General features: G+C 35.7%; 2 protein-coding genes and 1 long non-coding RNA gene across 6 annotated transcripts; 2 read left to right on the top strand and 1 right to left on the bottom strand.

The window, feature by feature from the left end:
* The first annotated feature begins 1687 nt into the window (after nt 1-1687).
* LOC148919422 (arginine biosynthesis bifunctional protein ArgJ, chloroplastic-like) lies at nt 1688-3796 on the top strand. Of its 3 annotated transcripts, none has more exons than XM_089045432.1 (6): nt 1688-1897; nt 2087-2145; nt 2318-2387; nt 2572-2651; nt 2718-2804; nt 3556-3796. In XM_089045432.1, exons 1-4 carry the CDS (start codon nt 1838-1840, stop codon nt 2620-2622), a joined length of 240 nt encoding a protein of 79 aa, XP_088901558.1. In that variant the 5' UTR covers nt 1688-1837; the 3' UTR covers nt 2623-2651; nt 2718-2804; nt 3556-3796. The 3 variants fall into 3 exon arrangements, with proteins under 3 accessions (XP_088901558.1, XP_088901557.1, XP_088901556.1); XM_089045431.1 differs by having other exon boundaries at nt 3085-3796; XM_089045430.1 differs by lacking the exon at nt 2087-2145 and having other exon boundaries at nt 1693-1897; nt 3085-3796.
* A 7977-nt stretch (nt 3797-11773) lies between these two features.
* On the top strand, nt 11774-16832 carry LOC148919421 (disease resistance protein Roq1-like). Of its 2 annotated transcripts, XM_089045426.1 has the most exons (6): nt 11774-11918; nt 12673-13274; nt 13452-14568; nt 14968-15279; nt 15428-16060; nt 16189-16832. In XM_089045426.1, exons 2-6 carry the CDS (start codon nt 12766-12768, stop codon nt 16675-16677), a joined length of 3060 nt encoding a protein of 1019 aa, XP_088901552.1. In that variant the 5' UTR covers nt 11774-11918; nt 12673-12765; the 3' UTR covers nt 16678-16832. The 2 variants fall into 2 exon arrangements, with proteins under 2 accessions (XP_088901552.1, XP_088901553.1); XM_089045427.1 differs by lacking the exon at nt 11774-11918 and having other exon boundaries at nt 12604-13274.
* Nucleotides 16776-17414, bottom strand: LOC148919420 (uncharacterized). The gene is made up of 2 exons (XR_016123896.1): nt 17246-17414; nt 16776-17078 (listed from the first exon to the last, which is right to left on the bottom strand). It is a non-coding gene; the product is annotated as an uncharacterized LOC148919420 (long non-coding RNA).
* Between the last annotated feature and the right edge of the window lie 3311 nt (nt 17415-20725).

The raw sequence follows: 20725 nt of genomic DNA, 5'->3' as shown, positions 1-20725 counted from the left end.
TTGAAAGATTTTCTTTGAAAGAACGTTGAAAACAAGAAAATTAAAAGACAAGATAACGAAGAAAAACGTGAACTAAATAAGTTTGTGAAAGATTTTAAAGAAGCTTACCAAGACAACAATTTCACCACAATTCCTCTTATCCAAACCTTAGCATGCATACTATCAAAATTCCCAAGTTATGTTGATGATTAGTTCTCCAAAATTATGACTAATTCTTTTCACAGCAATTAACCACTTCTTCTTACATGCAATTTATCCTTGGCGTGAGGCATAAATATAAACATATAAAAAGACCTTAGGTTCAATGAGAACTTCACACAATCACACAAACCCCTAAGAGTATAGTGTTTACCTTAGGCGCATTCATGAATTTAATCATAAAAAGCAAAACTCATATTAGGCATGGCGTATACCCTAACATGCATCAAATTACTTAACCAAAAACCTAGATGGTAGCTAAGCATCAAGATCATTAGTTAGGAAAATAAGCACAGTGATTAAATTTCAACAACATGGAAATTCTAATAGCATGACATAACTAAGCTTTGAATAATTAGAAAAGGGTTACATTGTGTCTTAGTAAAAGAAAATTAGTTACTCATAATCATGGTAACAAAGCAAAAATAAAACATGGAGAAAGAGATAAGGAAAACCCTTAGAGTTTAGAGGCACGGTGGCTCTTCCTTGCTCCACGGTTGAAGTCTGAAATTTCTGGTCCCTTGAGCCTCTACGACCTCCCCTCTTAAAAGAACCTAAAACCTAGTTAGAATGGGCCTAAACAAGTGGCCTTACACGAAGACTTGATTTCCAAGTCAGTTCCTAACTAGAAAAGCTAATTAAAACTAAGTTTCCTAAAACCTCCAGGAAACTGCACGTGATCCTCATTGAGAATGCGATTTGGACACGTTTCTGACCTCCAAAAATTACGTATGACCACTCTTTGGAAAGCTCTGGATGTCTTCTTTTCAGCCATATATCATGTGCCTCAATCCGATGTTGTATGAGTGAGTTGTAGCCAAAATACCCCTGCTGACTCAGTATTCTCCGGGAATTGATTTATGCTGAATTGTCTAATTAAAAATGGGCACCTTAGCAGCCTTCAAAAATTATGAAAATATTCATGGATAAACTTCAAGATGCTGTCTCCCATCTCCAATTGGAATCATGTCGAACTCTATTATGATGAATATTTGACGAATTTATTCATTCCGTGGCTCATAAGCTGAAAAACAGGAAATAACTCAACTCAGCATCTTTAGTCCAAATTAATTCACAAAACTAAGTAAAAAGGATATAAAATCATGTGAATTTATGAACACATCAGGAACCTCAACTTCCTTTAGAGTTTAGGATTTTAGGGTTTGACGTGGGTCTAAACTCAAAACCCTAAAGCCAATGTCTCATATACGTGCTCCACGTCACCAAATAGGTGCTGTCCACATGTTACGCTTGAAATTCATCACACATGCGAGGGCGTGTGAGAATATAACATCAATAATAATAGAAAATTAGTTAAATACCCATTCCTAGACATAGTTCTATAAAGGAACCCTATATCATTCAATGTATATAAACACACCCAAAAAATACTCAAAACTGACAGTTGTTACATTTTTTAGTTTAATTAGTTAAATGAAATACCTTTATTACCCATTTAGTATTAAATTAGTTTTTTTGAAAAATTCTGGATGCTCTCTCTCTCTCGTCTCTCTCCCTTCACGGAAACCAGGCCAGCGATCTTAGTGCTACAGCCACAGCCAGCAGTGAGAACGATCGGAAAAAGACCAGTCAGGGCCGATGATCAAGTCTGTGCTACTTTGTACTGCAGCTACTTCAAATGAAGCGTGCGGAAGTGCTGATTGAATCCACTGGTGTGATTGGCCAAAGGATAAAAAAGGTACTATATAACCATCATATTCATGTTTCCATGTTATGCTCAAATTCTAATCATATTGATTTGCACAAGATTTTTTGAAATATTAACAGATCAGCTGATAAATGTTGCATGATAATTTTTAGGAAGATTTATAATATGACTTGTTCTAAGTGTTGTACAAACGATTCATTTTTTAATTTTCATATGCAGGAAGCACTTCTAAAATCTCTTCCAAAATTGGTTAATTCACTATCAGCATCAACTGAGGGGTAAATGTTAATGGTTTTGAACTTAACTTAGATAACTGACATAATTTCATATATAACTGGTTGTGTTTATTTTCAGCATCGAATTTCAATTCGTGTTTTTCTTTGTTTGTGAAACCTTGGGCTTAAATTTTTAAATCATCTCCCTGAGAAGTCATTTTGTCTTGGTCTGCAGGGCAGATGATGCAGCAGTGACAATCACAACAACTGACCTTGTTAGCAAGAGTGTGGCAATTCAATGTCAGGTGTGCAAGATCTAGTTTCATGTATTTATATATGTAGTGAATGCAATATCTGCTACTTTTGGATTATGTTAATTGCTGATTAGCTGTACAAAACTTTGGCAATATCATGTTTTTATTTTTGAAACCTGTAGGCAGTAAAATAGAAACCAGGCTGGTCCTTAAAAAAAACTGGTTAATTTTTCAGGTTGGAGGGACAGATATAAAATTGGGGGAATGGCAAAAGGTTCCGGGATGATCCACCCCAATATGGCTACCATGCTTGGAGTATGTCTTCTAGTGTTTCTCGCTTGATGTTTGACTAGTTATTAACTAATATGATTACATGGACAGGTAATAACAACTGATGCAATGGTTAGCAGTGATGTTTGGAGAAAAATGGTTCAAGTTGCTGTCAACCGAAGCTTCAACCAAATAACAGTATGTACATTTTTTTCTTCCAATTATTGAACACCATAACTTAGTGGGGCTACACCTCACGTGGTGTAATCTCCATTTGCTTTTGTGTCACATCAAATTTACTAATCTTAATTAATTACCATATTCATGGAAATTGCAAAGGGGTTTGCTCAGTATAAAGTTTGTTGCCATTAGTTAGCAAGGAAGAAGACATTTAATATTTTTTACCAGTGGCAAAAAATGAAAAGAAAATCAAGGCATTGGCTGCTGCAGCTCATAGTGTTTGTTTCTATCATGGCAGTTTTGGCAGCAACTTGTTGCCAAACCAGTTCACCTGCAGCACTTGTTCTTTCAATTTCAATTTCAATTGTATTACAAGGTTGCTGGTTTACGAAGATGAGGTTTTTACTCTGGGTTCTTAGGTTTGTTCCAAAGGGTTGTGTTTTCCATTATGTTTTTCAAGGTTGTTGGTTTATGAACATGGGGTTTTGCAGTTGTACATTTTTATCATACCTATTATGCAAATGAAATGTAGTTGTTAGCTTCCAGTAAGTGGTACTGTTCATACCCTGCAATTGAGTTGATTTCTTTGACATAGTATTAATAGTGTACTTCTATGACACTGTATTAACAGATTTTCAGTAACAAAACATGCTCTATATTTTGCTCATATAGCTGTGCACTTGAAGTTTATGATATGCATAATGTGATTTTCACTAGGAAGATAGTTCTATGACATAGTATTAACAATGTACTTTTTTTCTTTTTGTAGAGGGCCTTTGCGATTGCTTCTTGTGAAACTATGGACAATTGGAGGTGATTTTTGCAAAGGATATCAGATGTCTTGCTGAGCTTTTTTGGGTTTTTTTATTTAGTTTTTTGTATGAAATGGTATTGACAATGTTTTTCTATGGAATGATATTAACATTGTACTTCTAGGACATGATATTAACAATGTATTTCTATGACATGGTATTAACAATACACTTTTATGACATGGTATTAACAATGTACTTCGGGCTTGCTGGACTTATTTTGGGTTTTTTTTTTAGTTTTTTATATTGGGCTTGTTTTAAGTTAATCAATGACAGAGATGTAATTTATAGGAACTTCAACACTCATTTTTTAGATAATAAATGATTTTTTGGTATATTTCTAAAGTCTATTCCATATAGGGCTTTTTTATAATTTCAGGTCCTATTTTGGGTATATTACTAAAGCTCCCTAATTATTTTCTCCAAAATCCTTAAATTCACAAGAGGCCGTTTCGTATAGAGCACTCATTCATAATGCATTGCTTTAAATCCCAAAATGTTGCTGCTTTCTCAAAAGTGATAAATGTCCATGCTGCGTTTCCTTATCAAAAGTGTAAAATTGTGACACAATGGCTCGTTTGGGAGTGCTTTTGGAGCAGCGAAAAACGCTTTCAAATGGGTGAAAGCGCTTCTGTCTTTTAAAAATGGTGTTTGGCAAAAATTGCAAAAGCACTTTGGGTGAGATCTAAAAGCACTTGGAGTGGTTTTGGAAGAAGCACTTGAGAGGTGCTTCTTCTTAAAAGCGTTGCAGGACAAAAATACGGGAAGCACTTGGCTCCCTTTAATGAAACTTTTAAAATGCCGAAAATACCCATATTTAATTTTTTTAAATGCCAAAATACCCTTCTTCTTCTTTTCTCTCTCTTTTTCTCTCCTATAACCAAAACACCCATGGAAACCCTTAAGCTTCTATTTCATCTCTCTCATGGCTTCTCTCAATATTGAAGAGATTTGCTCTTTATTTTCTGACTTTATTTGTGAAAAAGACTACTGTGGTTCAAAGCTATAGTTGTGAACTTGTTTCTCCAAAGGTAAGGCTTCCTTCTCTTTGTCTAGAAGGGCGACTGATTTGCTGAAAAGAATGTTGAAGATGATGTTGACATATTCCTAGAAGTTGTAAGGAACAGAACCTGGAGCTATCATCTCCAATATCCATATGTACGAACTTTCCCACTTCCTAATTTACTTAAATCCGGTGCATTCACATAAGCTGTGGAGAGCCACTCTGAAATGGAAGACATGGATTTAAGTAGTTGTAAAATTCCAAATTTTGTATACAGAACTTTAAATTTCAATAAAATTGAATGCCCTTTCCAATTTAAATTTGAAAAAATTTCTCGAACACTAGAAGAACAGTATATATTCAACAGGAAAAGACAAATGAAAGTATAAAAATTCACGCTACACAGTGAACCAACAAAGGAAGATAGCAGCAACATATATGCCTGAAGCCGACTACCAGCTTGAGGAAAACGTATTCTGTTCCTCAATATTTTATATTTTATCCTTTGTTCACAGGAAACAGAACTTTATTAAGAACAATTGAAACAACACAAATACATTGAACCAGATGTCGACCTAAAAGACTCAAGAGAAAAAGATGAGAAAAGAAAAGAAGCCTCAAGGTAACTTGTGTCAGCGAAACACTCAACAAAATATCAAAAGCACTTTTATTTAATGTAAAAGTACTTTTAAATGTTACATCCAAACGACAAATTGCTTCTTTGTAGAAGCATTTATGTCATAAACGCTATTGGCATAAGCGCTTCGGAAAGAAGCACTCCCAAACGAGTCCTAAAACTTAGAATAAATAAGTGTCACATACAAATAAAGGGTATATTAAACTAATTTTTACTTATTTGGTATATTATTATTATTTTATTATAATAATTTGAGGCTCTAAAAGCTTGCGGATTACCTTGGGATCAATATGTCTCATTTATGAAAAATATCACGGTAAAATTATCATTACGATATTTATTTACAGTGAACAATTCTAGGTTGTAATGATATTTTTATTTCATAAGTTCTTAGATTCGTCACCATGGTTGCCTACGTTAAGATTGAGAAGAGCTGAGCAGTTGAGCGAGAAGACAGAAGAAAATCGCAAATGAGAGACTACGCCTTCAAATGAATTAGTCAGGACTCCAATGTGGTGTTGCCGGTTCTATTGCAACATTATAGAACCGACGCAATGACCAGTCAAAGAACGCCGAGTGTAAATAATAAAAATAAATTTGTGCTCTTCAAATTCACACAAGAAAACAAAAGAGTACTGCATATAGAATTTAACCGAGGCAATATTAACACAAAAGCTGAGATTTAAGCTGAAAATCTCTAAGGGGTTCACATAATAGTGACAACGAATTCATCATTCTCTACAAATCCATCCATGTTTTCAGCACACTGCATAGTTGCATTCAATAAATCACTCTCGTTTCTTTTGGAAGTATACTCCTATGAGATCTGGTTAGAAGTCCAGAAGGCCAACTCTAATCTTCCTTTTCTCCAGATTTATGCTCTCTGCTTTCGGCCTCACTGCTAGCATGATCAATCTGGTCGCCAGTAGCCACCGCAGGATGTTCATCATCTCCTTTATTGATTGATCTAATAAGCATCATTACCACAACCACAAAACCAATTATGTATACAGTTCCAATCCCAATAAATGAAGACATAAAGCCCATAAACGATAGACCACCAATTCTTTCCTTTATTATTCTTCCTTCCTTATATCCTTCCAGGAACTGTGAGACTTGAGATGCCTGATCTTCCTCATCAATGCTTTCTGAACCATTCACCTATTTTACAAAATAATGTCAACTGTTTTGAATTTCTATCATGCAAAAGTGTCAAAAATACAAGTGAAGTAATAAAAACAAGGAAATCTTCAAGTGGCAAACGTAACATGAATATTATCAGGTGTCCTGAAAAATTACAAATGAGTTTGGCTACAGATACAAACATGTCTACTTCTTTGTTACTGCATTCTTTTAGGTAACTTGAGAGGCAACTGAACAATTGAGTAACCTATACCATGATCCCTAGAGGATTAGTTTGGTGATGCATCGATGACTAGTTGGGCCCAGCGCAGGTTCAAACCCAGCCGGCACCCCTCATATACGTGGACTAAGAGCATCCATAATGATGCTCTCTATTTTTAGCTAAAATTTAGCTAAAAATATAAGAAAGCTATTTTAGGAGCTCTCTAATTTGGAGAGTCATAAATGCTATAACTTGTTTTTGATTGGTCCATCTCTATTATAAAATAAAATAAAAAATAGTTAGCTTTAAATAAAGGTTTGAAATACTCATTAAATAGAGTAGCATTAAATTATAGGGAGCCACTAGGAGTCCTTTCTCTCTCCTCAGATTTAGGAGCTCCTAGAGGACTCCCTATTTTAGGAGGTGGATAGGGAGCATGGTTGGAGTTGCATTTTTACGATTCCTCCCTAAAATTTGTCTAAGGAGGTGGTTTAGGGAGCCCATTATGGATGCTCTAAGGAATGATGTTTTGAATAGGCGCTAGGAAGTTGCAGAACATTTTCTGCAAATTTTGTATAATTTACCATTGTAGTTTTTAATTTTGTCAAATTTATTCTTGTAGTTTTTAATTCGAAGCAATTTAAGAACACGTTTCAATTTATGTCGAAATTCTTTGCAATTCCATTGAAGGGCCTTTTGAACCACTTAAGCTAAATTTCTCCTAATTCACCTAAATCTTAACCTAAAGATGCAACCCTAAACCCCAAAAATCATTTTAAAGTGAATGAGAAAAGCTCTAGCTTGTGTTTTACATTAGATGACTTGAGTGAATTGAAATACCCCTCCATATAAGGGACACGTGGTCAAAACTTAACGGAATCTATAAGAATTTGACAAAAATAAAATTTGCCCTTGAATTACTCCAAATGAAAATTTTAAAAATAAATTTAATTAAATTGAAACTGGATGATAAATCCACAACCTACATGGATCAAAAGTAAACTTTTCCCTATTCAGTGTGTGGTGAAGTAGGTGAGGCTGGTTGTTGGATATTGACAAAAATACGTTCGTTGGGTTTTGGATTGCATTTTATTCAATGCAACTTTTGGGAAAAACAACTCTGATTTAATTATTTTCTTTCCTCGATCCTTTTTTTTTTTAATTAAGAAAAAAAGGCCATAAAGGGACAGCTGATCTCTCTCAGATTTGCCTTTTGCCGCCATATTTGACAATTTTATTTATTTATTGGTCAATGCTTCCAGCCTATGCGTGATAAGCCCTGGTAGGAGGGGCACGGGTTGTAATCTTATTATTATGGGTTAAATATCTTTTTTATTAATGGATTTTATATGAAAATTCAACTTCATCACTGAGAACAAAATTTAGTCAAATTGGTCATTGTGTTTCTCAAAGTATACAATTTATAGATATTCCATTATCTTCCGTTAAGTGTAGTTAGAGGAAGAAGACTCGAAGTGCTTCTTGAAAAAATAAAAATAAAAGCTACATTTAATGAAAGATAACAGAATGTCTATAAACTGTAAACTTGGGAAATACAATGACTAATTTGGCAAAAAATTTTCTCAATGACTAAATTGAATTTTCTTGTAAAACTCAATGCTTAAAAAAATATCTGACCCTAAAAAATGGGACACTCCAACTCCAAATGACTATTATTATAAATAAGCAACCTCACAAAGTGGTTTAATAAAATAAATGGTCCACTCCAACTCCAATTACTATTATTATCTGATCAGTTGTCCTCGTCATGAAGCATGAATCATGATACATGCGGTGTGTTATGCAATATTTTATTGCATTTTAAAACCCATAAACCAATATACACAACTAGAAAGTTTCAACCAATATACACAACTTAAGTTCAGAGTTGCAACAAGTACTCATGCGGTATCACTCATACAAGGCATTTTTTTTTTCTTTCCAAAGAATTGAATATACCAATGAAATTTATCTCTGAACCTCAGTTTTAAGGATTTTATGAACCTTCATTTATAAAAGGGAACAAAATGGTTAGAGGTGTTCGAAAGTTTTTACAGATTGTGCAACCTAACTAATCCAAATGAATTCAGGTATTCTGTATGTTTTTAGTTAAAATCAGTTCTGCATAATGCTGAACTAAGCACTTAGGCTTGTACATATTGGAGAGAGATGGCTCCACATTCCTCTTAACCAAATTTCCAACCACTAAACCTACTTTACCCCTAGATTTTGACACTAACTCCCACTTCACCAACTGCACTTATTTCCCCTCTCCTTGGCCTTGCCATAAAAATTCCCATATGAGCTTCTCAACCTTCATCCATTGGGACTACTTATCTTATTTGATGCTATTATGGGTGGGATTTATGCAAAGATAGTAGAAACAGGTAAAGTGTTTCTCTCAGTTCTCAGTTTTAAAGGAGGGGGAAGGGAAACGAGAATGTTTTGGTGTGGTCAGTGGCATGGAGATTCTCTTAAGGATTCTTTCCAGGTTTGTTTCCTTAGGTGGCTAGCAATGATGTATCATAACATAATTGTATGGATATAGACGAAACATTGCTTAGTTGAAGTGGTGTCTTTCTGAGAAATCTGAATGATTGGGAAGTAAACTGTAATTGAAGATTTCAAAGGTTGATTGGAGTTCACAATTCACATATACGTGGACTAAGGAAGTTTTGAATAGGCGCTGGGAAATTGCAGAACATTTTCTGCAAATATTCAACAAAATGCACATAATCAGAATAAAAGCTTACGGCCGAAAGAAAAACATAACACAAAGCCACATGACTCTGATGGAGAATATCAGATTACCCGTCCATGAATGTCAGTGGATAAGGCATTACCCATCCTTTACTCAAGTGCCCTGGTGTGCCTTAGTTTCTTAAGGAACATGAGGAAATATGCTAATAAGTAGCAATAGAACAAGATTAACTAATTATAAACTTCATTGTATGTTTGAGCACTGATAAGTTAAGAGCAACTTAAGTCAATGTGAATGCAGCAAGAATAATGATCCTAGGGACCAACAAGATGACGGCCTGTTATAATGCGTGCCTATTGATGAGATTTTCCTCTGTGGCACAACAAATTAGTCATTGAATGTTTACCACCAGAGCAACATATATCTATATTATCAACAGAACTCAACTTCTCAACCATTACATGTAAATTCGAAGTATCCCATATTACTTTTTTATAACTGGAATATTAAACATAAGAACTGAGGCTGAGGGTGATACGATAACTACATAGTACGCACTTTCCTTTGAAATCCAACCACATTTAAACAGAGAACTTACGAAAGCCTTGTAGGAAATACTTTACGAAATAGTAAAATGATTAGGGCCAGAAATTTGAAGTTTAATGACCTTATGAAAGCCTTATATTATACGGCTTCTCAAGCTACTTCTTATATCAGTCAACAGTAAAACTTCTTCATCAAACAAGAGATGCCTGTGAAAATGAAGTGAAACTTACCATGGAGCATCCAACGGCACAAAGCAGAGTCTCTGACAGATTCAGCTGCAGGAGTGAGAGGGAGGGAGTCGAAGGGTTCAAGAGCTTGAACCTCACAGAGAGAGAGAGAGAGAGAGAGAGAGTAGATGGAGGAGTAGCGTCTTCGGCAGTATGATTGGCCGATCGCTGGCTTTTTCGCCGGAAGTTGATCGGAGATGAGACAATAATAATATGATATTGTCGTCGCCATTGCTTGTACGTAAGTCAATTTAATTTAATTTACAAAAATTCATTTCCCACTTAAGATTTATTGGGCAAAAAATCACTTTTGATCTATATAGTATGTCGGTTTTATCACTTTGGTCTCTATAGTTTTAATTTTGTATAATTTACCATTGTAATTTTCAATTTTGTCAAATTTATTCTTGTAGTTTTCAATTCGAAGCAACTTAAGAAAACGTTTCAATTTATGTCGAAATTCTTTGCAATTCCATTGAAGGGCCTTTTGATCCACTTGAGGTAAATTTCTCCCGATTCACCTAAATTTTAACCTAAAGATGCAACCCTAAACCCAAAACTCATTTTAAAGTGACTGAGAAAAGCTCTAGCTTGTGTTTTACAGTCATATGACTTGAGCGAATTGAAATACCCCTCCATGTAAGGGACACGTGGTCAAAATTTAACAAAATCTAAAAGAATTTGACAAAAATTGAAATTTGCTCTTGAATTACTCCAAATTAAAATTAAAAAGATAAATTAAATTAAATTAAAACTACATGAATCAGAATGATAAATCCACAAACTACATGGATCAAGAGTAAACTTTTCCCTATTCAGTGTGTGGTGAAGTAGGCGAGGCTAGTTGTTGGATATTGACAAAAATATTTCATACGTGTTGGTTGGATTTTGGATTGCATTTTATTCAATGCAACTTTTGGGAAAAACAACTCTGATTTAATTATTTTCTTGCCTCGATCCTTTTTTTTATTTTTAAATTTTTTAAAAAAGCCATAAAGGGACAGCTGATCTCTCTCAGATTTGCCTTTTGCCCCATATTTGACAATTTTTATTTATTTATTGGTCAATGCTTCCAGCCTATGTGTGATAAGCCCTGGTAGGAGGGGCACGGGTAGTAATCTTATTATTATGGGTTAAATATCTTTTTTATTAATGGATTTTATACGAAAATTCAACTTCATCACTCAGAATAAAATTTAGCCAAATTGATCATTGTGTTTCTCAAAGTATACAATTTATAGATATTCCATTATCTTCCGTTAAGTGTAGTTAAAGGAAGAAGACTTGATGTGCTTCTGAAAAAATAAAAATAAAAGCTACATTTAATGAAAGATAACAGAATGTCTATAAACTTTAAATTTGGAAAATACAATGACTAATTTGGCTAAATTTTTTCTCAATGACTAAATTGAATTTTCGTGTAAAATTCAATGACTAAAAAAATATTTAATCCTAAAAAATGGGACACTCCAACTCCAAATGACTATTATTATTATTATTATTATTATTTTGAGAGAAACTATTATTATAAATAAGCAACCTCACAAAGTGGTTTAATAATTAAATGGGCCACTCCAACTCCAAATGACTATTATTATCTGATCTGTTGTCCTCGTCATGAAGCATGAATCATGATACATGCGGTGTGTTATGCAATATTTTATTGCATTTTAAAACCCGTAAACTAATATACACAACTAGAGAAAAAATATACAAGTTTCAACCATCGTTCTCTTTCGGTATCAGTGACTTTCCTTCCCTCTCCTCCTCCTATTCCCTCCCTTCTTTACCCCCCCAGACCTTCGCTTCCCCTCTCAACTTCTCCGAACGGACCCAGCAAGGAACTACCGACTAGGGAAAGGTACATCTGTTTTTATTTTTATATTTCTGCTACAAGGATGACTTGCAAACCTTTGCAAAGGATAGAAACAGTGTAGACATAATATATATATATATATATTTTTTTTTCTGATTAGTCTGAAATTCGTGTTAGCTGATATTGGAAACTGTTTTTTTTTCTTTTTGAAAACATTAGAAACTTAACCATGGACTAATTATGTGCTACATCAATTCTGAGTTGATAAACACGTGATCAACCATTTTTAGATTCCTGGTTTAACCATTAATATCACTAGTTATAAAATATAAAAAACAGAAGTTAGCGAAAGAAAATCATCACTGGAGAGGGAAAGAGAGATATAGAGAAAGACCTGAGTTCCAGGGATTTGGGGAGAGAGAGGAGCAAATGGGTCTTGGATTTGGGATAGCTTATTGCTATTGCCATTGGGATTGGGTTTGTTCTTGTTCTTGTTCTTGTTCTTTTTCTTCTTTGGGTTCAATTCGACGGCCGTTATGGGCAAACGAAAAAAGTATTAAAAAAGTAAATATTGTAAATTAATAAGTTACGGATTCAATTTAACCTTGTAGTTTGTTGCACATGGAATGACTCCTTTCTCGCATAAATATATATATATATATATATATAAATAAATAAAAACACATGGCCAGCGCTAAATGTGGCAAAATTGGTGGAGAAAGCTCTTTCCAATGAGGTGTTCGAGGACCTTGACTTGACTATAGGCATTTCTTCAATAATGTATTCATCTCTGCTGCAGCACACCGATCCCTGCCAAGCAAAAATAACTACGAAACAACTCCTTCAGCTCAAGCCTTCACACTAGTACAAGCGTTCTCTGTAGTACCAATTAATGGCTGACAGGACATCCATTGGAGCCCCCTCCTCAAGAACTTGGAAGTACCAAGTGTTTTTGAGCTTTAGAGGTGAAGACACACGCAAGGGCTTCACAGGCCACCTCCACGCCGCATTATCTGATGCCGGAATCCGCACCTTTCTTGACGACAACGAGCTAGAAAGAGCGGAATTTATAAAAAATCAACTGGAGCAGGCAATCCACGGGTCCATGATCTCCATAATTGTCTTCTCAAAGCGGTATGCCGATTCCAGTTGGTGTCTTGATGAGCTGGTGAAGATCATGGAGTGTCGAGAAAGATTGGGGCAAGAGGTTATTCCATTGTTCTATAATGTTGAGGTTTCAGATGTCCGGAAACAAACTGGTAGTTTTGCACAAGCATTTGAGAAACATGAAGCGGGCATCTGTGAAGGTAAACATGAGAAAGAAAGGGTACAGCGGTGGAGAAATGCTCTCAGTCAAGCTGCAGATTTGTGTGGGGAAGATCTTAAAAATGCTGACAATGGGTAATTACTAATTTCTTGTTCCTTGGATTATCATCTCAAGTTTTAACTATGCATTCTTTCTTACTTGATAATGTTAAATCCCAATCTTAATTGTTAATTATATCTTAATTCTAAATTATTAAGTTAGGGATTCAATTTAACCTTGTAGTTTGTTCTGCTTCTGTGTTTAATTGCCAGGCATGAAGCAAAGTTTATCGAGAAAATTCTTGGGGTGGTTAATAAATTGGTGAACAGAAAACACCAATTATACATCGAACACCTTGTTGGAATTACTTCTCGGATGGAGGTTTTGAGTAATCACTTGGATATCAAAAATTTAGGTTCTAAGGATGTTGTTCGCATGATTGGTATTTTGGGGATGGGCGGCATTGGAAAAACAACGCTTGCCAAAGCCATTTATAACAAATTTGTAGGTAGCTTTGAAGGTAGGAGTTTCCTTGCAAACGTGAGGGAAGTCCAACGCAGTAATGGTCTGGTTGGTTTGCAAAAACAACTTCTGAATGATATCTTGAAAAGCAAGAGCCCCATAATGGTTGGTTCTGTTGATGAAGGGATCACTGTTATACAAGAAAGACTTTGCTGTAAAAGAGCACTTGTCATAATTGACGATGCAGATGATCTACAGCAACTAAAAGCAATAGCTGGAGCTCGTGATTGGTTTGGTCCTGGAAGTAGAATTGTCATAACAACAAGAAATAAACATTTGCTAAAGCAAGGTGAAGTGGATAGCACATATATGGCTCAAGAAATGGATGAGGCAGAAGCTCTAGAGCTCTTTAGTAGGCATGCCTTCAAAAGAGATTATCCTGATAAAGAATACCTTGACCTCTCAAAACGTGTAATTCGTTACTGTCAAGGCTTGCCACTAGCACTTCGAGTGGTAGGGTCTTTCCTGATTGGAAGACCCATAGCGGAGTGGAAAAGCCATTTGAAGCAATTGGAAAGAAGTCCTCCTGATGGAGAAATTCAAGAAGTACTCAGAATAAGCTTTGACGGGCTACCTGATCGGGAAAAGAGCGAGATATTCCTTGATATATCTTGTTTCTTTATAGGAATGGACAGGGACTATGTAACACAAATATTAGATGGATGTGGCTTCTCTGCAGTGATAGGAATTAGTGTCCTCATCGAACGGTGCCTTGTAACTGTTAGTAAGCAAAACAAGCTGAAGATGCATGATTTGCTTCGAGACATGGGAAGAGAGATCGTTTATGAAAATGCCCATGGTCACCCAGAAAAATTTAGTAGATTGTGGAAACGTGAAGATGTAACATATGTACTGAGCGATGAATCTGTAAGTACTTTCCCAATGCATCATGCAAGAGAAGCATATGCATCCCGTGTCCATAATAAATTAAAATGTCCTTTTCCATTTCTTTATTTTTTTTGTTTAGTACAAGCGCTAAATCAAAATAAAAGAGGGAGTTCTCACACATCCACACTACCAAGGTGCCATATGAATTTGAACCTGAGACTTTAGTCTACAAGTTTAGATCATTTTTCACTTCGCTAGACCATGTTGATCAAAGCTCAATTAGGCATAACCAACAAAAAATATGTGCTTTGATTGCAAACACTAACTATAGGGCTTAACATGGTCCATTTCTATTAGGAATTATACCTTTTAGTTAATACATACACGGATTTTCATGTTTGTAAATCATTTTTCTAATTCGGTATGTTTTGTTAACAGGGAACTGAAGAAATTGAAGGAGTTGCTCTAGATTTGCGTGGGAATTTGCATGGAGATTTGCGTTGGGAATTGAATCGAGATTTGACTAGATTCAGTGCACAAGCATTTACCAACATGAAAAAACTGAGGTTACTCCACCTCATCAACGTAGAGCTCACTGGAGAGTACAAAGATTTTCCCAAAAAGTTAATATGGTTGTGCTGGCGTAGATTCCCATTAGAGTCCATTCCAGATGACTTTCCTATGCAACCAAAACTAGTTGCTCTAGACCTGCGGTGGAGCAAACTCAAAATAGTTTGGAAGGATTGCAAGGTATAATAATCTCAACTTCTCCGGTTCTTTCCTTCTGGTTCTATACATATATTATACTTCACCTTCTCTTCATTTTCGTTTAATTTCTGTATCAGAGACCTTCCTTTTGGATTTTAATTTCCATTCTAATTTTGTTTTTGTGTAACAGTTGCATCAGAATTTGAAAATCCTTAATCTCAGGCATTCCCGTCGGCTAACAAAATCACCAGAATTTTCAAAACTCCCAAATCTCGAGGAATTGATATTGGGAGGCTGTGTGAGTTTGTCGGAGGTTCACCCATCCATCGGGGATCTTGGAAGACTTTCTTTGGTAAATCTTGAAGGCTGCAGAATGCTAGAGGATCTCCCACTGAATTTCTATAAATCCAAGTCTGTTGAAACTCTTCTACTTAATCGTTGTTCAAGTTTTGAAAAGTTGGCTGAGGGCTTAGGGGACATGGAATCATTAACAATTTTGGAAGCAGATTACACAGCCATCAGACAAATTCCAAGTCTCGCTGGTCTTTCAAAGCTCAAGGTCTTGTGTGTAAATGCATGCGAAAACCTTCGTGCAATACCAGATTTACCAACCAATTTGTATGTTCTGAAAGCAAATGACTGCCCAGAATTGGAAACAATTCCAGATTTTTCAAAAATGTCGAATATGAGAGAATTGCATCTACGTGATTCGGTCAAACTCACTGAGGTTCCAGGCTTGGATAAGTCATTAAACTCCATGACAAGGATTCATTTGGAGGGCTGCACCAATCTCACTGCCGATTTTAGGAACAACATCCTACAGGTCTCTCTCTCTCTCTCTCTCTCTCTCTCTCTCTCTCACACACACACACACACACACACAAACACAGAGGCACAACTGCAGATGCGGCCCATATAATGATATAAGAATGTTTTGCTTATGGTGTGCAGAGATGGACTTCTTGCGGATTTGGTGGAATTTATTTGAATGGAATTTATGATATTCCTGAGTGGTTCAAAATCGTCAATGATGTGGACAATATCGTCTTCTTTGAAGTTCCTCAAAGAATCATGGGTCGTGATTTAAAAGGGTTGACTATATGCTTCGTTTACTCTTCAGACAAGCAAAAATTCTTAACAATGCATATTTGCATTATCGTTAAAAATCTTACCAAACAAACTGCTTTGCACACCAAGATAGCATTTGCCTCGGTAAAAACTTCTAGTAAACCTGAAGACCATTATCTTTGGCAGGGACAATTGTCAAACGATGTGCTCCGTTTGGAAGGCGGGGACGAAGTCCTCATTCTTGTAAGGCCTGATGATGTTGACTTTGTGAGAGTGAAGAAGACAGGGGTTCATCTAGAATGGGACAAAGTCATGAAGGAAAATAAATCGGATCGTCATTTGTATGATTGGGAAACAAATGGGGATTTTTGAGGGGAGTTGATGAGTCCATTTCAAGAAATTGTTGTCACTGAGACGAATGGTAACCGTACTGAGCAAGCCATCAATCTTGATGGAGGAAGAAGAAGTCATGATGAAGCAGAGACTGTATTTCTTAATCTTTCAAGCTACAGCACTATTACACTCTATACAGTTGTCTAACTAATTCACATACCCTACTAACAACTCACGTGCCTTGCACACCTAACTCACTAACTGTTTACAATCATATCAATAGTTAACAGTTAGTGCGCTTTAAGTAGATCAACACCCCAATGCCGGTTAAAATAACATCACTTGCCAAAACTCCATCCTGTTTTCTGGGTTGTGGTTGTAACCGACTGGGTTTTGGTTCTGTGCCCAGAATCAAAGTAGTCCAGATGCAACCTTGAAACCTGAGGAAGAGATGGAGATGGAAATCGAGGCAGAGGCACAAGGAAATAAATCATACAACAGAAAATAATTACGCATAAAAAATAATTTAAAAAACTTTCCATTAACTTCTTGGGTAATCTGATCCTGTCAATTACAAAGTTAAAATTTTCAATAAGAAAATACTCACAAATTTCAATAGGAAATCTACTATAATGATTTGGTGATGAGATGACTCAAATGAGAGAGCCATGCAGAGACCACCACCTGTCCCAAAGCCCCACATGTCACATTCTGGTGCATTCTTCACTTCTGTAGGTAGCAGACACGTGTCAGCATAAGTAGCAACATACGCTGCCCATCTCCTTCACACAAGTAACATTTTTTACATTTAAGACCGAAATAGTACATGGAGCTTCACATTTAAGACCAAACATAAATCCCAAAATATAGGAAAACCCTATGCAAGTTAGGAAGATATAAGGCTATTTGAAAAACCTAAAGTACAATACTCACTCAGTAACCCCCACTTACCACTTGTAGGAAACTTAAAGTACAATACTTACATGATATAAATGCTAAGTCCAAATATTATATTAGTCACTATATATCAACTCATCGTTTATCTAAGTCATATGCATTATATTTGTGTCAATTATCTAGTGTATGTGTGACAACTAAGCTGCATGATGCTATTTCTGACCTCAAATGTGTGGATGCCATGAATGTTGAAGTGAAAGCTTTGAACAAGAATGAAACTTGAGATTTAGTCCCTTTACCAAGAGGGAAGAAAGTTGTTGGGTGCATGTGGATGTTTACTTTGAAGTATAAGGCTGACGGTTCTATTGACTGATACAAAGCTAGATTGGCAGATGAGTGTATAACAAGAGATCTCTACCCTCAGTAATAAGGGAGAATGCTATAATGATATGATTCAGGAGTCTTCAGCCGAAGCACTAATTATGAATGAGAATGGTAATTCCAATCATACTTGTATGAGTCATATAAGATTGGAGTTCACATTAGGAGCTTGACATGTTTTCTGTGCGCTAATTATGTAACCACGAACATTGAATTAGAGAATGACTATATTACATTGTAATTGCAACTGAATAGGTTCTCCTCCACGTTTTACATTGGTTTGGATAACCGTGACATCTTGCAAGATGTCACTCACGGTTTGTGGAAGCCCTGAGGATATTCCATAATTATGTTCTCATAATAGGGAGAATTAAAAGGGGTTTTAATTCACAATCGATTAAGGAAGAGTTCAGATCGCCCATTGCCTCACTGATTAGAATCTAACGGAAAGATGAGAGATGAAAAATTAATTATGAGATGATTTGCAACTTCCTTCATGGTATTAGAGTGGGTTTGCCTACGTGTGAAAGCCCAACGGCCAACGTGCTCCACATTACCCAATATGAGTTGTCCACGTGTTACACTTGAAAATTCGACACACATGTTGGGGTGTGTGAAAATGTGAAGGTGAAAATGTCCCACATTGGAAAGTTAAAAAACCTAGCAATGGCTTATAAAGAGTTGGAGTACTCCTTCCATTAGTTTTGGGATGGAACCTCAACTTCCTTTAGAGTTTAGGATTTTAGGGTTTGACAAAGGTCTAAACTCTAAACCCTAAAGTCAATGTCTCATACACGTGCTCCACATCACCAAATAGGTGTTGTCTACATGTTACGCTTTAAATTCATCACACATGCGAGGGCATGTGATAATATAACATCACTAATTATTTTCTCCAAAATCCTTAAATTCATAAGAGGCCGTTTCGTATAGAGCACTCCTTCATAATGCATTGCTTTAAATCCCAAAATGTTGCTGCTTTCTCAAAAGTGATAAATGTCCATGCTGCATTTCCTTATCAAAAGAGTAAAACTGTAACACTAAAACTTAGAATAAATAAGTGTCACATACAAATAAAGGGTATATGAAACTAATTTTTAGAGTCATACTTACATATTTGGTATTTTATTATAATAATTTGAGGCTCTAAAAGCTTACGTATTGCCTTAGGATCAATAACATGTCTCATTTATGAAAAATATTGCGGTAAAATTATCATCGCGATATTTATTTGCAGTGGACAATTATAAGTTGTAATGATATTTTTATTTCATAATATCTTGAATTTTTAAGCGTATTGTTTATTAAACATGTCAACCACCTTTAAAAAGTTCTTAGATTCATCACCATGGTTGCCTACGTTAAGATTGAGAGGAGCTGAGCAGTTGAGCGAGAAGACAGAAGAAAATCGCAAATGAGAGACTATGCCTTCAAATGAATTAGTCAGGACTCCAATGTGGTGTTGCCGGTTCTATTGCAACATTATAGAACCGACGCAATGACCAGTCAAAGAACGCCGAGTGTAAATAATAAAAATAAATTTGTGCTCTTCAAATTCACACAAGAAAACAAAAGAGTACTGCATATAGAATTTAACCGAGGCAATATTAACACAAAAGCTGAGATTTAAGCTGAAAATCTCTAAGGGGTTCACATAATAGTGACAACGAATTCATCATTCTCTACAAAATCATCCATGTTAATACTCCGTACTGTTTTCGGCACACTGCAAAGTTGCATTCAATAAATCTCTCTCGTTTCTTTTGGCAGTATACTCCTATGAGATCTGGTTAGAAGTCCAAAAGGCCAACTCTAATCTTCCTTTTCTCCAGATTTCTGCTCTCTGCTTTCAGCCTCACTGCTAGCATGATCAATCTGGTTGCCAGTAGCGACCGCAGGATGTTCATCTTCTCCTTTATTGATTGATCTAATAAGCATCATTACCACAACCACAAAACCAATTATGTATACAGTTCCAATCCCAATAAATGAAGACATAAAGCCCATAAACGATGGACCACCAATTCTTTCCTTTATTATTCTTCCTTCCTTATATCCTTCCAGGAACTGTGAGACTTGAGATGCCTGATCTTCCTCATCAATGCTTTCTGAACCATTCACCTATTTTACAAAATAATGTCAACTGTTTTGAATTTCTATCATGCAAAAGTGTCAAAAATACAAGTGAAGTAAGAAAAACAAGGAAATCTTCAAGTGGCAAACGTAACATGAATATTATCTGGTGACCTGAAAAAATTACAAATGAATTTGGCTACAGATACAAACATGTCTACATCATTGTTACTGCATTCTTTTAGGTAACTTGAGAGGCAACTGAACAATTGAGTAACCTATATCATGATCCCTAGAGGATTAGTTTGGTGATGCATCGATGACTGGTTGGGCCCAGCGCAGGTTCAAACCCAGCCGGCACCCCTCATATACGTGGACTTAGGAATGATTTTTTGAATAGGCGCTAAGAAATTGCAGAACATTTTCTGCAAATTTCAAATAATTTACCATTGTAGTTTTTAATTTTGTCAAATTTATTCTTGTAGTTTTCAATTCGAAACAATTTAAGGACATGTTTCAATTTATGTCGAAATTCTTTGCAATTCCATTGAAGGGCCTTTTGATCCACTTGAGCTAAATTTCTCCCAATTCACCTAAATTATAACCTAAAGATGCAACCCTCAACCCCAAAAATCATGTTAAAGTGAATGAGAAAAGTTCTAGCTTGTGTTTTATAGTCAGATGACTTGAGCGAATTGAAATACCCCTCCATGTAAGGGACACGTGGTCAAAACTT

The sequence above is a fragment of the Prunus mume genome, linkage group LG2 (genome assembly GCF_029339155.1).
Source record: "Prunus mume cultivar Tortuosa linkage group LG2, ASM2933915v1, whole genome shotgun sequence".
In the NCBI taxonomy this organism is placed as follows: Eukaryota; Viridiplantae; Streptophyta; class Magnoliopsida; order Rosales; family Rosaceae; genus Prunus; species Prunus mume.
The sequence above is the reverse complement of the archived record's forward strand: the minus strand, read 5'-3'. Positions and strand labels throughout refer to the sequence as shown.